The sequence below is a fragment of the Corvus moneduloides genome, chromosome 1 (genome assembly GCF_009650955.1).
Source record: "Corvus moneduloides isolate bCorMon1 chromosome 1, bCorMon1.pri, whole genome shotgun sequence".
Classification (NCBI taxonomy): domain Eukaryota; kingdom Metazoa; phylum Chordata; class Aves; order Passeriformes; family Corvidae; genus Corvus; species Corvus moneduloides.
The window spans coordinates 119,050,936-119,065,500 of NC_045476.1; the positions used below are offsets into that span (position 1 = coordinate 119,050,936).

Genomic DNA, 14,565 nt, shown 5'->3' on the forward strand with positions numbered 1-14,565 from the left:
GATTTGGGAAAGGGTGGTTCCATATCTGTAGTACAAGAAATGATGGCCAGCATGGCCAAGGGAAGTGTTGCCTGGAGGTAGTTTGGAAGGTGAGTGCTTGGGAATCTCTCTCTGCTGGGTGCATCACTTCTCACACATTGGGAGGGCAAAGTGGACCTCAGCTTAGCTGCAACCATGTCTATTTGATCAGCTGCAGTGCCTTAAAAAAGACCTGAGTGTTTATCTGGCTGCTGGAGGGCTAGGAGTGAGAAGAGGAAATAACCCTACATTTATAGTATTTGGCCATTCCTGGTCTGAGACAAAAGTAATGACAATTGTGGTGAACTCTAAAGCCAACAGAATAAATCCTCGGTATTTACAGTCAAAGCTTTCATCATTTGTAAATTTGCTATGGTGAAACAGGTCTCAGGTCAACTTTAGATTTTACAGCGCACTGTTAATAGTTCTGCACGTATTGCACAGTTAGGAATAAATGTACATCATTTAGGTGTACATAAATAATGTACACCTTGATTTGAGAACTGAAAAATATGGTTGGGATTGGTTTTTCTGTGTGAGGGGTTGGGGGAAGGGGGAGAAGAGTGAGCTCTTCCACATATTCTGTGACCTCTACCAATCTCAAAGAAGAGATGGCATGCTCAAGAAAAGAATACTGTGCATCTGATTTAGTATTTAGCAAAATTAACTTTCACCCTCCTGTGTTGACCTGTTCAAAGATAGCCTATAGGATCCGGGCTTTTTCATCAGCTTCAAGAGACTTTCCAAATACAGTAACATCATCCTGATAATACCAGATTCTGATCTTGTCATTTAGAATTAGTAACATACTTGAAAAAAATCAGGATGTTGATTCAGGTCCGTATGGCATATGATTAAAAGAGAAAAGTTCCATTAAGTGTAATAAATGCTGTGAAGCTCAAACTGTCTGGATACTTGGCAACAGGCATTCTTTAAATCAATAGTATAAAACACACTCTACAACTATGACATCAGTATCTGTAAATGGTTAACTGTCAACTGTCAATCCCAATGGCTTTGGTTTCCCTAAGTCCACACAAACCCAAATTTTCTGGTTTGCTTTTTGTCACCACTGTGCTGACACTAATTTAGGAAATGCAGTGACTCCATTAGTATCTTCTGGGATATTTTTTTAATTATCTTGTAACTCAGCATCTCTTGCTCAATTGTAGAGAATATAATTTCCATTGTAGAAGTGGCACATTAGATTGAATTGTCATGCTGTGAATAAATCATTCTGCACACATATGGCATTTTCATGTACCAGCTGATACTAGTTCTTTTGTAAGAGCTGAAGCTGGAATTTGTATTGAAACAGTGTTTCATTGTATTGAAGCAATGCATATTTATATATATATAAACACTTGCATAAGAAGAAGAGGTCACAGATTTCTGCTTAACAGGAGTATTACTGTACACAAGAATAAATATTAGCAGTAGACATCAAAAGTAATTTTTGTATGCAGGAAACGACAAGAATAATGTTCTACAGGTGGCTTACTAGATGATGTCAGGCCTAAAACTTCTGTAGCAGTTCAGGCAAATGCATTCGCTGGGTATTGAAGCTCAGAAATCAGCCTCCAATGTTATTTTAGTATTATATGACCATTCTACTGCTTCAAGAAAAAGTAACTGGACACAAATACATCCATAATAAACAACTGATTCCATCCATGGACAAAACAGTAACATCTGGTACTGTAACATCACATAAATATTGCTTAGGTAAAAATTAATTATCTATTTTATTGCAACATCTTTCTGCAATATTTGCAGGTTATCCAATCTGGTTTACGATGTGCTGTAAATATTTACACACACACACATATACACACTTGTACATGTTATATATGCTGAGCTTTTAGCCATAGTTCCAATGGTTGCAGTTTGAAGGCAGTACACCATTTCTCAATTTTCCTGTTGCCAGTTTAGTTAGACAAGCAACAGTTATGATATCCTGTACTGTCAGGTCCAATTCATGCAGTAAATACTATCTATAATCAATAGGAAATGCCTTCTTCCATAAGATAAACTTGACCTTTTTCTGCTGTGCTTCTAGACTTACGTATGATTTTTAACTCCATTAAAGCAGAAGTGTACTGTTCTGTTGAGGCACTTGTTTTCTGTGTATGCTGGTAAACTTTATTGGATTCAGCTACAAGACTTATTGCAGAGAAAAAAATCTATTTTAGGAGTAGACATTCCTTTTCTTTTTTTTTCCCCCATCATGAAACAGAGAGTACCCCCCAGCTCTCTGTTCTGGTGGGTACTCTCCAGTGGGTTTTCCGATACAGCAAACAGTATAAGAGGTTTTCTTTCTCCAGCAAAGGCAGTGCCACTACCTGTCCCTATATGATTCCCAAATATTTCCATGTGAACAACAGAAGCAGCTTTCAAGGCCAGGTTGGGTGGGGCATTGGCAACCTGGTCTAGTGGGAGACATCCCTGCCCATGGCAGAGTGGTTGGAGTTAGATGACCTTGAAGGTCCCTTCCAACCCAAACCATTCTATGACTTAGGAGCATCTGGATTGTGTAGGAAAGATGCAAATAAATTAAATGACAGCATGACACTGGTCTTGTTTCTTCACCATTGTAATAGAAAGGATATAGAACTAAAAAGATTATTCCAGGGGTCCACAGAAATACCAAAAGAAAGTCTAATCCTGAGTGCAGCAGACAATACTAGAAACCAACCAAACCAACCAAAAAATCCACAAAGCCAGATTAGCTTTAGGGGCTCACTGAACTTCTTTTCCCAACAAATGTCCTTTTCTGTCCAACACCACTGCTGCAACACCAGAGGTCTCGTGAGTAACAGAAGTTCATGTTACGTACATGATGCAGCTACCTGTGAATAGATGGGAATTAATGCAGAACATTCTTTCAGTCTTCCAACAGGCAGTTATGATGGGAATGACTAATAAATGTCCCTATGGTGTTTTATTTTGTTGCATTTTCAATACTGAAAACAATGAAGGTATTTCTAAGGCAGTTGTAATGAAGTACTCAATTATTACAGACTTTTAGCATGGGGGATGAGATGGGCATAAAACCTGTATGATTTGGAATACAAAGTCACTAAAGGCAAGGAAATACAAATGTAAAAAATTTGAAATAGAGACATAAAGAGGTGAAAATGAAGTCAAAACCACAGAACACAGAGAAGTGATAGTAACAGCTACTGTCTAAATGTTACTAAGGTGACAAAGAGAGCATTCATTAAATAACAAACGAATATGTACCTGTTTCAACAGCTGGCTGATTGTAAAAATTTTTGCATGACCTCGTTGTGAAACCTGAAACGTTGCAGTTGCAACATTTTTCTCAAGAACATTTCTGAGGCATACTCAAATCCTCTGCTTAATACTATACAGGCTGGAATCAAAACTAAATTTAGAAGCAGCTGTTTTAATAGAATTTTGTTTTGCTCGTATTTTTAATATTTTTATGTAAGTGGGAGTGAATCAGGAAATCTGGAAAGGTGCTATCCCCATGCATCATTTCCAACTAAAACATAAATATGAGAAGGAAGGGCGAAAACACCAGGCTATGTGACTGCTCGTTTAGAGTGTTTGGGGGATGCTATCAGGTTTCCTTGAGGGGCTGAAGGTCCTCAGGGCTCTGCCCTGGACCTTTTCTTGATAAAACAGGCTAAGCATTGTGGTAGTTGGGCGTGATTTTTTTCCCCCACTAAACTGTGTATTCACGGAGAAATAAGGTTTAATGTTACCAAAGGAAGAAGGCAAGGCGTAACACGGGTGCTGCTGAGAGGACAAAGGAGGGAGCAGGCACTGAATAGATGGATACAGAAAACCTTGAATAATTTCTAACTCGTTTCAATCCGAACAAAAAAATACCTAATCTATTTCGATAATATTCCTAATGCAGTTTAATATCTGGGCGAGGGGAGGAAACAAGGGGGGGAAAAACCCCGCATCACAATATCCTGCAACTCAGGAAGGTGTGCCAAGTCCCTTCGCTCCGCATTTCGTGGGTATCTTAATCCTGGGTCATCCAATTAAAGAAAACCTCCTTCGGCGGTTTTACGAGCGCAGCACATCAACTCCCTTTGTTTACACACTGGAACAAGATGTTCTTTCCTGTTCCGACAAGAAGAGGAGCTGAAACGCTAACGCGGGGTCCCAGCGCGCTGGCACCGGCCCGCCTGGGGCTGACTTCGCTTCGGCACATTCCCGCAGCGGCTCCGGCCGAAGCCAGGAGGGCACGGGCGGGCACCGCAGGGGCGGGGGACTGCCCCAGCCGTAAGTAAGAGCCAGGGAAGAGCTCGCACGCCGGGGGAGGGCCGGGCGGTGTTTCGGGCTGGTTTCACGGAACGCGGCGCGGCGTGCAGCGGGCAGAGGGCGGAGAGGGAGGAGAAGGGGCCGAGGGGGCCGCCCCCGCCGCCACCTCCGACCGCCGCCCCCGCCCCGGCAGCGCCCCCAGCGCCGCGTCCCCGGGGAGCCGCCGCGGAGCACCACGGGAGTTGTAGTGCGGCGGCGCCGGCCGGCCCGCCATCCTGCTCCCCTCCCCGCCGCCCCCGGCCCGCGGCCCCGCTCTCGCGAGGCTTGGGGGGCGGGCGCGCTCTGGGGCGGGGGGCGCCGCCGCCACCGCCGCCGCGGGGATGTTGGGCGCGGGCGCGGTTCCCCCGCGTGACGTCACAGCGCATTGTTGTGAGCGCGGCGGAGCATCCCTCAAGCTGTCACAGCTGTGCCGCCGCCGCGGGGAGCCTCTCCCCCCACCCTCCTCCTCCTCCTCCTCCTCCTCCGCCCCCGCCCCTCCCGCCCCGGGGGCTCCAGAGCTCGGTGTCACCGTATCATTGTCCGTGCGGAACCCCTCCGGGCCCCCCCCCCACTCCCGGTCCGCCCTCCCCCCGCTCCCCCCCCCCGAACCACCTCAATGAGATGCAAACATGAAAGACAAGAGGAAGAAGAAGGACCGCACCTGGGCCGAGGCTGCCCGCCTGGTAGGTGCCGCGGTGGCAGCGGCAGCATTGTGTGTGTGTGTGTGTGTGTGTGTGTGTGTGTGTGTGTGTGTGTGTGTGTGTGAGCGCGTCCCGCCGGCGCGCTGCCCGCCCGCCGCTTTGTTGCCGGCGGTCGGGGCCACTGTGGGGCGGGACGGGAGGGGGAGAGACAGAGGGAGCGAGAGCGTGTGAGCGAGTCTGGGGGAAAGAGTGTGCGAGGGACTCCGAGTGAGAGGGAGAACGAGGGAGAGAGAGCCGGGGCGTGTGTGCGAGAGAGCGGGAAGAAGCGCGGGAGTGCCCGTGCGGGAGCGGCGGGAGGGTGCGGGTGCGTGTGCCCGGCTGAGCCAGGCTGGCGGTCCGGGCAGCCCGCGGCTCTGCCGCCCGTCCCCGCCTGCCTGGAGAGGAGAAATACCTACGTCCCCTTCCGCGGTGCGTGCGTGAGGAAATGCCTCTATTCTTTTCTTCTTTTTGCGTGTGTGTGTGTGTAAATACCCAGGGATCGCGTCTATCTCTGCAAAGTTCATGCATCAGATATCCCGAGGAAATCCCTCCTTTTAATCTAGGGAAAAGTGAAATAGCCGGGAATTGCCTTTCCATCCCTTTAGTGCAGACAGGACAGGGGTGAGGGGCGTTAGAAACAACTCTGTCCTGGGATTTCGCTTCACCCTCTCTACTTCCACCACCGAGCCGGGCAATATCCAGGGCAATGTAACCCGCTTCTGGAAAGGCTCCGTGGCTCTGGAGACCCGGTCCATTCCCACTTCATTAAGAAACTGTCTGTACCCTACTGTATCTGTTTTCATGATACTGTATTACTGTTTGCTAAGTGTAACAGAGCACATTGTTTATGTTGTTTTTCTGTTTCGGAGTATGTCTGGGTTCTCTCCATTCTAGGAATTTTACAACAAATAGTTACGCACAGTGCAGCACGTATGGTTGTACACGTCCGTATGCGTGTCTTCTGCAAAGTTGGGTCTGGTTCAGCTCCAGCCGAGTACGTAGAAAGATGACAAAGCTGGAAAGATAGGCTGCTGGCTACGTTGCTTTTTTGTATCTACACGAACTTTATTTTCTATTCATCTCTGATACAGACTGAATTGTTTAAGTAACATGCCGTTACTAGTGTTGCATTTGTTTCTGGTAGTGGGTAATGATACCTTATTACTATTATTTATTTAGTGTATTTGTGAAGCACTTACCTTGTAAAAATGTTTTCACCTCGTTATACGAATTCCTAGATAGGAAGTTCAGCCTCTCTCCTACGTAAATAATTATAAGGTATTAGACAGACACTACCTATAGATGTCTCTGTAAAGCTGTATCGAGGTACTCTCGTAGGCTTGGGCAGTGCTAAATTCTGGTGTGGCTCATTGTACATCCCCCAACATTTTGTAATAATGCAGCATTAGTGAAGATGCTCTGATATGGTGTCGCTACTGTACGCTCTTATTTCTCATGATTGTAACACAAGTTTTACTGCAGTAAAATACTCACTCACCTTTGCCAAAATAGTTTTGGCAGCAGATGTTGCTACGGTACTTGTTTCTCCGTGCTCTAAGCTGATGAACATGCATTCAAAAGTCTATAAAATACATCAATTGCTATCCTAACTTTATTCTTTCATGTTGGTGCTACAGTTACCATTGTAAGCTGTATTTTGTTTGACAAATGTCCATAAAGGAATTTATTGTGTATTGAGTAAAATTGCTATTCCCATGTGGTCTAATACATGGAAAAGTTTAAAGCCTCTGGAGAACAAAGGCTGAGCCACTGCTGTGGAGAAGGGCTAAGAATCTTATTTTCATGATGTTCTACTGCCTCTCATTTCCCCCCAGAAGAGTAATGATTTGCTAAAATCAAGTAGAATGTAAGATGATACACTGCTGTACATAAGTGGTGGAGATACATACACAAGGTCCACAGTGTGGTTTAGTCCAGCCTCCTGGGGTTGCCAAGTTCTGCAGAGCTTGTCCCAAGTCTGTTATGTGAATGATATGTGCTGCTGCTCAGACTAACTACAGACTTTCACTGGTCTTTGCTTTTTGTATATAGTCACATATGTTTGCAAATCACAATGAAAGATTGAAGCCAAAATTGCTGCTCCTTACAGTGTTTTATGTTAGGACCCTGATGGTTCATTATGACTTTGTTTTCTTGAGATACATCGATAATGTATTACTGCAAGGTTTGATTAAATCAATTTTTTCCACAGACAAGTAAACAATGAAGTGATTGATACCTACGCACAAAAAATGACTCATGACTTACCTAGATCAATATGTTGTTAAATTGTATACTGCTGAATTATTTTTAGGAAAAAGAGAGTGAATTAATACATAGAGCAACTGTATGGATATTTACATTGTAGATTTTTTATAAAAGCCCTTACATTGCAACAATATTAGGCTTTCAAAGTGAAGTCCTAAAAGTATGAAATGATACTGATAATTTTGCTGGTATTACTGTTCCAGTCTGTTGTTCATGGCCATATATTACAATGCACACTTTAAATGATGTACTTGCATGCCAGTTTCCCAACTATTTTAAGTTCACTCACTAGAGCTGCAGAATTTTAATTATGTTTTCTTTGTTTGTAGTGAGGTGCCTCACTTAATTTTTTGTACACCTTTCAAACAGTGCTGGAGCAGATTTTTATTTTATGTTTCAATTGTGCGTACACAGCTATAATTAGCAGCACCCAGTAGCTTCCCAAATGCAAATGTTTCTATACTTGCAACATGCCTATGAGGTTAAGTATCTTGACCTCTGCTTTACCCATGCAGAGTTGAGACATGGAAAGATTAAGTACCTTACTCAAAGCTGTTCAGGAAATCTGTGGGAGAGGTAGTTATGATACCAACAGTGTCTGTGTAGTAGTTCTGTTTCGCAGTCGTAAAATCATCTTCCTTCTGTGGCTACACTTTTGCCTCACTCATTCTCTGTTACTACTTCTCTCACAGAAATTACGACAGAAATTGATACGGTCATGTCTCTGTATTCAATCTGTATTGAAACTCCTAATGTGCTGTACTCTATAATAATTCTGGATAAAAAGGAGCACAAAAACTGGACTTGAGCCTGAAATTGTTTCACAGCTCTCCATTTCCCATATTCACAATGAAAAAAGCAGAAGTACTTCAGAAAAATGTATTACATGGCAGTCTTAAAACACATTGTAATGTGTAAGTGGTGAGGCTCCAAACTGACTGTCAGTGTTGTGTTTACCCATTTTCAGTATTTGATTAAGGGGTCTTTGAAAACTTAAGTTCCCGCAATGCAGTGTTTTTTCAAGCTGTTCCCTTAATTTCTAAAATATAAGCAGGAAAAGACTCCCATTGTATTAATCTCTTGCTGTAAATATGTGATACAGGCAATAAAGCAGGAGCCACTGGCATGTCCTGTATCAGAACTTGCATTTTATGGATGAAGTCTCCTGCAGAGAGTCGAATCTTTCTGTCTGTGACACGCTGCTTTTTTCCTCATGCAAGTCTGCTTATCTTAGGGCAAGACACAGCCCAGCTTACAAGCATTCCTGAGAAATGAACGCATGTGCAGGATCAATGGAATGGTGGCATACCACTAACAGTTCACGTTACAGAGCCCATTTTGTAGAACACACATTTTTATGGACAAAATTGCAACTTGTCTTTACAACCTGCCAAAGGGCATATCTTTGATGTAGACCTGATATGTCAACTTACTTTGTACTTTGCAGGAGACTACAGCAGTGCTTATTGTATGACCTGGGCATTATCTCCATGCCAGTTTTCTGCTTTTTGTGTCTCGTAGACTAAGATGGAACACTTAAAAGAATGAGAACAAAAGAAAACCTTTCAAGGCAGGAGGAGAAACATCCTGTCTTTCCTCTGTCTTTTAGTTGATCCTCATTTGATGTAGCCGTATTGTTGTTTTCTGATCATACATGGACTCATTAAAATTGTATAGAAAGGTTAAACACTTGAGTAGTTAGAGCGATTTGTAGTGATTCCTTTCAGATGAAACATCTTCTATCCGTTCAGTTTCACAAGGACTCTCAAGCTATTGCTAGAAGTCCTGAAATGGTGAATTCTGCCTCTTAAAAATTTAATGTCATAAAATTCTGCATAAAAACTATTGAAATGAGAAATACTGTGAACAAAATATGCCCAAGGATACTGTGCCACATAAGACCTGATGACAGTTTTAAGTATGCTGCAGTGATCCAACTTTTATCATTTGACTTCTAGACATGATCCTTTGTTATTTGTAGAACTTTGAACCAAAGGCCTGGACAGAATGAGTGGAAACTAGTCACTTTGGGAATGCAGGGCTCAGAAGCATAGACCGTCTGCCTATGAAGGGTGATAGTTCATGGTAACATTTTGAAAAGATTTTTTTTTTTATTAATAGCTTGCCCTTATTATTGCCCTTTCCTCTTTCCTGTAAGTGGTATTTTGAAATGCAGCTCAGTTAAGTCTCTGTCACAAGCTGACAATAAAGCAGAAGAAAATCCCAAGAAGGAGAACAGTAGTCCTTGTTTGGTTATTTGTGTGCTGGATCACCTCTTTAGTATTTTTGCTCTTTCTTCTCCAAATTTTGTTCTGAAAGAAAGGTTTTCTTGTGTTACTGAAGACTTATTGCTTTACAGTTGTACGGAGAGTCCTTGTGGTTCAGGTGACATGTGCATATTGGGTGAGTAATATTCACGTCTTAATTCTTGTGTTTCTTGCAGTAGTCACCTGACAGCATCTAGCTCTTAACTAGGAGCTGTTTGCTTCCTCTTGTAAACTTTAAGAAAATTATGCTAATTAATTAGGGAAACTGATGATGGAAAAAACCATGAAAACCAACCATTGGAACTGTTAGCTTGCATGGTACTGTTTAATGTGGCTGGCTGTCCAAAAACTGATTGTTGCTTCATCTGGTATGCTGAGATAGTGTAGTTGAAGCAGATCATGTTGAAGTATGGAAGTATTTTTGTATTGCATCTTCATATTTGAAGACCACAAATGAAACAAAAAAGTAGAAGAGTAACTTCTGCCATAGCTAGACCACTGATGATAATCCCTTTGACTTTTATGTTAAGTCTTTGATTTTGTTACTCTAAATAATGTTTTAAAGCACTGTGCTAAAGGAGCTTTGTATATCTTTAAAAATGGGAAATTTGACATAACTTTGTTTTATGGTATTAAGGATTTCTTTGTAGTTGGCTTCACAGAGACCTGCTATTATTTCCATATTTGTTCTGAGTTAATTCTTTTTCAGACATGCAGCAACATTGTAGCTTGGGAAGTTTTGATGGCCTTTCCCTTTGATCCACAATCAATGCTGCTTTGAAGAGCTATATTTTAGTTTGGTAGGCTCTAGGGTTTCCTCCAGTTTGTTTTATTCAAAGTAATTTTTGCAGTTGTTAGACAAGGTTGAACCTGCACTTTTTTTTTTTGGTCTGGTTTTAGTTGTCAATATTTTATTTTGTTAGTGTGAATTAATAAGTGTAGCTTTAGTATTTTTATTTTAAAAGGTGTTCTACAATGTCATCTATTTCAGCTCACCTCTTGTATTTTTCTAGGGTAGATAGAGAGAAATGAGATTCCAACTCTTTATCTTGAGACAGCCCTTTAACCCTTGGCATCGCAGACCTTTAGGTAGGCAGCAACCTTACCCAGGAGTGGGACCTCTTCTCAGTAATGTCACATTACTTCTGTCAAAGCAGGGTAACATGGGAGAAAACCCTAACAAGAACCTAACTATGAGCATTCCTTGGTAGTGTGCAGGTGTTCTCCGTGCCTTAAGGTATGATTTAGTGTTGCCTGTTACAGTGAATGTTTCCAATGTCTTCTGTCTTACCCTTGTCTGTAGAAGAGCCAATATTTTCCTGTTACACTGGATTTTCTGTTGAAATAACTGATCTGTTTTTTTCTTCTTCCAAGAGTAGATTTTGTCAGTTGCATGTGCAACCACAGTGAAATAGTTTCCACTAACCACACTCAAGACCCTACCACCCTTCACAGCTAGGTAGCTTTGGATTTGATAGCCCGTTTCACCAATTCCCTGGATCCAAACCATGCCTTTGCAGCATCATAGTCTGGACCAGGTAGCATGCTGTTCTCAAGTTGAAAAGCCAAACTTACTGAACTTCCTGCTGGAGCTTCTTTTGTTGTTTATACTGTGATCAGCAAATTAGAGTCATGTGGAGAATCATGTGCTAAACTTGACCTCTTGGCTTTGAAGTAATTGTTTTTCTTTTGGTGTGGTTTGGGGTTTTTTTTTTTTTGTTGTTGTTGTTGTTTTGGTTTTTTTTTTAAATGTTGTAAGCTTCCAAGTGTTTTCTGTTTTGCTGGGTGTGATGCTGATGGTCTTGGTATTCCCTGTCAATAGCAGTCGCTAAATAGAGGCCTCCTTTTGTGCTATCAAGACCTGGGAGAAGATGTGATTAGTGGAAATTATTTCATTATGGTTCCATGGGTTCTAGATGAATTTGAGCAAATCCTCCTTCTGAGGAACGTGCAGACTGAAGAAACCAAACATATTAGCCTTCACTCTGGGTCAGCTTCCAATGCAAAGGCAGAACAATAAGCAGCACATCCTGGTACAGCCCATTTGCTCATCCTGTGAGTTCAGGTAGCAAATTCTTGTGCTGCTCAAGTGTAACAGATTGGTCATAAGTGGTCCATTTGATCACTTACCAACTTTGAATGACAATTACCCTCCCTGAAGAACCCCAGCTTACTGATGTACTGCTGCTCTCTTTTTGAGAAGTCCTGCCAGATAGTTTTCTGTTGCTGGAGTTCCTGTCTTGGGATATGTAGTTCCTGGGAATGTAAAATGGTAGTGAAGTGCCTGCTTATTTCCTGCAGCTAATCTTGGTTTGAAAGGATGACCTACAACTTTCTGAATGGTGATAGGGCTTTAGCACAGACATCAGGAATGTCGGGAGACAGATAAGCCATCTGGCAGCACATGCTGTCTTCCTGGAGCTTCTCTGATGTCAGTGCACTGATTGCGGTTAGGGATGGCACTTGGTGTTAAACGGGTTTAGAGGAACTCCATTCACTTTGGTTCAAGCAAGCCCTGGTGTTTCTGATGTTGGAACAGGAATCTCTGGGTGATCTGATGTTTTCATCCTTTGACTTAAGAGTTCAGCTCTCTTTAACTTCTTGAGCTCAGCAGGACAAAATCTGTGGACCCTGGCATGTGACTTTCCTCAGTATTGGAGGACCTTTTCCTTGAGTTTTTTAACATAATGGGATCCAGCTCTTGCATTGCAGGTTATGACCGATGCGCCCTCTTGTACCTCAGAAGATTTGCTTTGTAGTGGAGCATCGAGTTTTGTTTCTGTCTGGCAGCATTTGCCAGGATCAGCAGCCACAGTTCAGTCTGTTACTCTGGAATCATCAGACTCATTAGAGGATTGGGCTGCAGTTCTGTGTAGAAGATATTCCGGGTCACATTCTAGATTATTGTTCATGATTTTGGATCATCAGAATGTAATTTATTTAGAAGGCACATATTACATGCTGTGTTTTGAAGCTTGTCCTCCTGTATACATAGCTTGGTCTAGAGAAGCCTGTGATGAGAATCTCCTCAGTGATTGTGGAGGGTGAGCTCTAAAGGTCATTATCCTGTGGGTGCCAGTTGCATCCTATAGAGCATAGTCTGACTTACAGATAACAGCATTTCCTAAACCTCTACAACTTCAGAAGTGTTCCTTGAGAGGCAAGATCCTGACCTACTAGGTTATTTGCTTTGGAGAACTCAAGGCTATTTTCTTTCTTTTTTGTGAATTTGCTTAGATCTTACAGACAGAATTAGGAATTTAATGAATCATTCTAGTCAGGGTTTGTAACTGTTTTATCCTAGTTAGTTTCCTATGTAGCTTGACATCTAGAGAGGGAAGATAGCCTTAGCTGAAGTATATATCAAACATTTGAAGGTCAAAGTTTTATTCCATTTCAGCTGACTCTTAGCAGCCTGGAGAACCTGCCTAACTGTATGTAGTGGTTCACGTATTTGGTGAGATGCCTTATGAAATGTCTATAGTTTAGTAAATCACAGTCAAATTCATGTCCTATATGATTTGTTCCTGCTTTTGTGACTTGAACCTTCTTTTTATAGAAGATGAGGCTTTACCACTATCGTTGTATCGCCAAATTATTTAACTTCATTTTTCATTAAGTGATACCATCTGGTTTGATTATTTCTTTTTCAGCCCCATAAATTTAAACTGGGTATCTATTGATACCTATTTTTAGAGAAATTATAATTCTTTTTATGCCTCAAAATTCCCAGTTATCCATCACCTGCTGGCATTGCTGTATCAGAGAAGCATGTGACATTCCATGTCACTATGCCTGCCTGCCAATATTACCTAGCAGGGGTAATGGGAAAAAAATAGATTCTTATTGTCCATAGCCTGCTGTCATTCTTCTGGACCAAGATTCTGGCAGCTATCTCAAAACCAGGCATTCTCTCTTCATACTACCTTCTTTAATCTCATTTGGCATTTCTGTCATTTAGAAATTCTGGACAGGTAAGACCAATGAGAATCTTGTTGGACCTTGGTGCTTAGATTGAGAAAAGCATCTTAATTAGACGATTACTTTGATAATCATAGAAGGTGGACTTGGAAAGGGCCTCAAGGTCACCTTGTCTATTAAGACTTGAAGTCATACAACCCAAGTTAGTTTTAGTTTTGTGAAATCAATAAAATTAGTAACTTTTATGACTGATGGGAACTATGAATTGTTTGGCCTTTTCCAGAATCTGCTCTTTTAGTGAAAATTTACATTCTGCTTTAAAAAATGGGAGAACTAAGAAAATAAAATTATTATGAAAAGTTGTCCAGTGGGTATGATTTAGAATTCAGATGCATGATATGTTTTTTCTGACAGTGACTAGACAGAAAGCATCAATTTTCTTGTACAGGTTGAGAATTCTGTATTCAGTTAATGGTTCTCATTCATATTCTCTGGTTTTTTGAGGTATTTTGGACTTAGTCTCTTGATTTTTTTTTTTTTTTTTTTGAGAGTTTGATGCGGCAGTGCTGCAGCAGGTTTGTATGTAGAGTAGTAGTGCTTAATGCATTCTAATCTATTCCATAATTTGTTTCATTCGTAATGCAGATTTTTGAGACATTTTGCAAGCACACATCTTCTGTTTTAAAAATTAAAAAGTAGAATAATGTAGTGAGGCTCATCATCTAGGTGTGGAATAAGCTCAGAATTCACTGTAGAAGAAATCTTCAAATGATGTACTATTAAAGAGATGTTAATAGCTTTTTGTTACTGGTTTCAGGATGACCTATGGCTGCATAAGTGTGCACTCCTGAAGGTGCCCTCCTGGGCAGCAGCTAAAGTGCTTTTTGCTAGATATCCCAGTAGGCAATACTTGGTGGGAGGGAAGAATAAGGATTAAATCTTTTAATGTGGTCCCTCGAATTCCTGACTTGCAGTCCTAATCTTTTATATATATGTATAAAATATATATAAATATATGATTATATATGTAGATTTTCAAGTATTGGGTTACAGGCCTGTGAAACTGACTGGGAGAATCACAGAAAAAAGGCTAGATTCCTGGGACATTTGATCTGCCCATAATGAGCCTC

At 41.7% G+C, this 14,565-nt stretch overlaps 1 protein-coding gene and 1 long non-coding RNA gene across 3 annotated transcripts in view; one reads left to right on the forward strand and one right to left on the reverse strand.

Moving 5' to 3' along the window:
* Nucleotides 1-2,595: 2,595 nt before the first annotated feature.
* LOC116451249 lies at nt 2,596-5,499 on the reverse strand. Its single transcript, XR_004243151.1, has 2 exons — nt 4,961-5,499; nt 2,596-2,867 (listed from the first exon to the last, which is right to left on the reverse strand). It is a non-coding gene; the product is annotated as an uncharacterized LOC116451249 (long non-coding RNA).
* Nucleotides 4,072-14,565, forward strand: part of ASXL3 (ASXL transcriptional regulator 3) — a 127,713-nt gene continuing 117,219 nt past the window's right edge. The window contains exon 1 of one of the 2 annotated variants that reach the window (XM_032124428.1): nt 4,072-4,285. Coding sequence is in view for 1 of the 2 variants with exons in the window: in XM_032124421.1 (XP_031980312.1) it covers nt 4,929-4,982 (54 nt within the window). In the remaining variant the exon portion in view is untranslated. Of the gene's footprint in view, nt 4,286-4,879; nt 4,983-14,565 lie in introns of those variants that run through there. The other variant, XM_032124421.1, reaches the window with a different exon arrangement.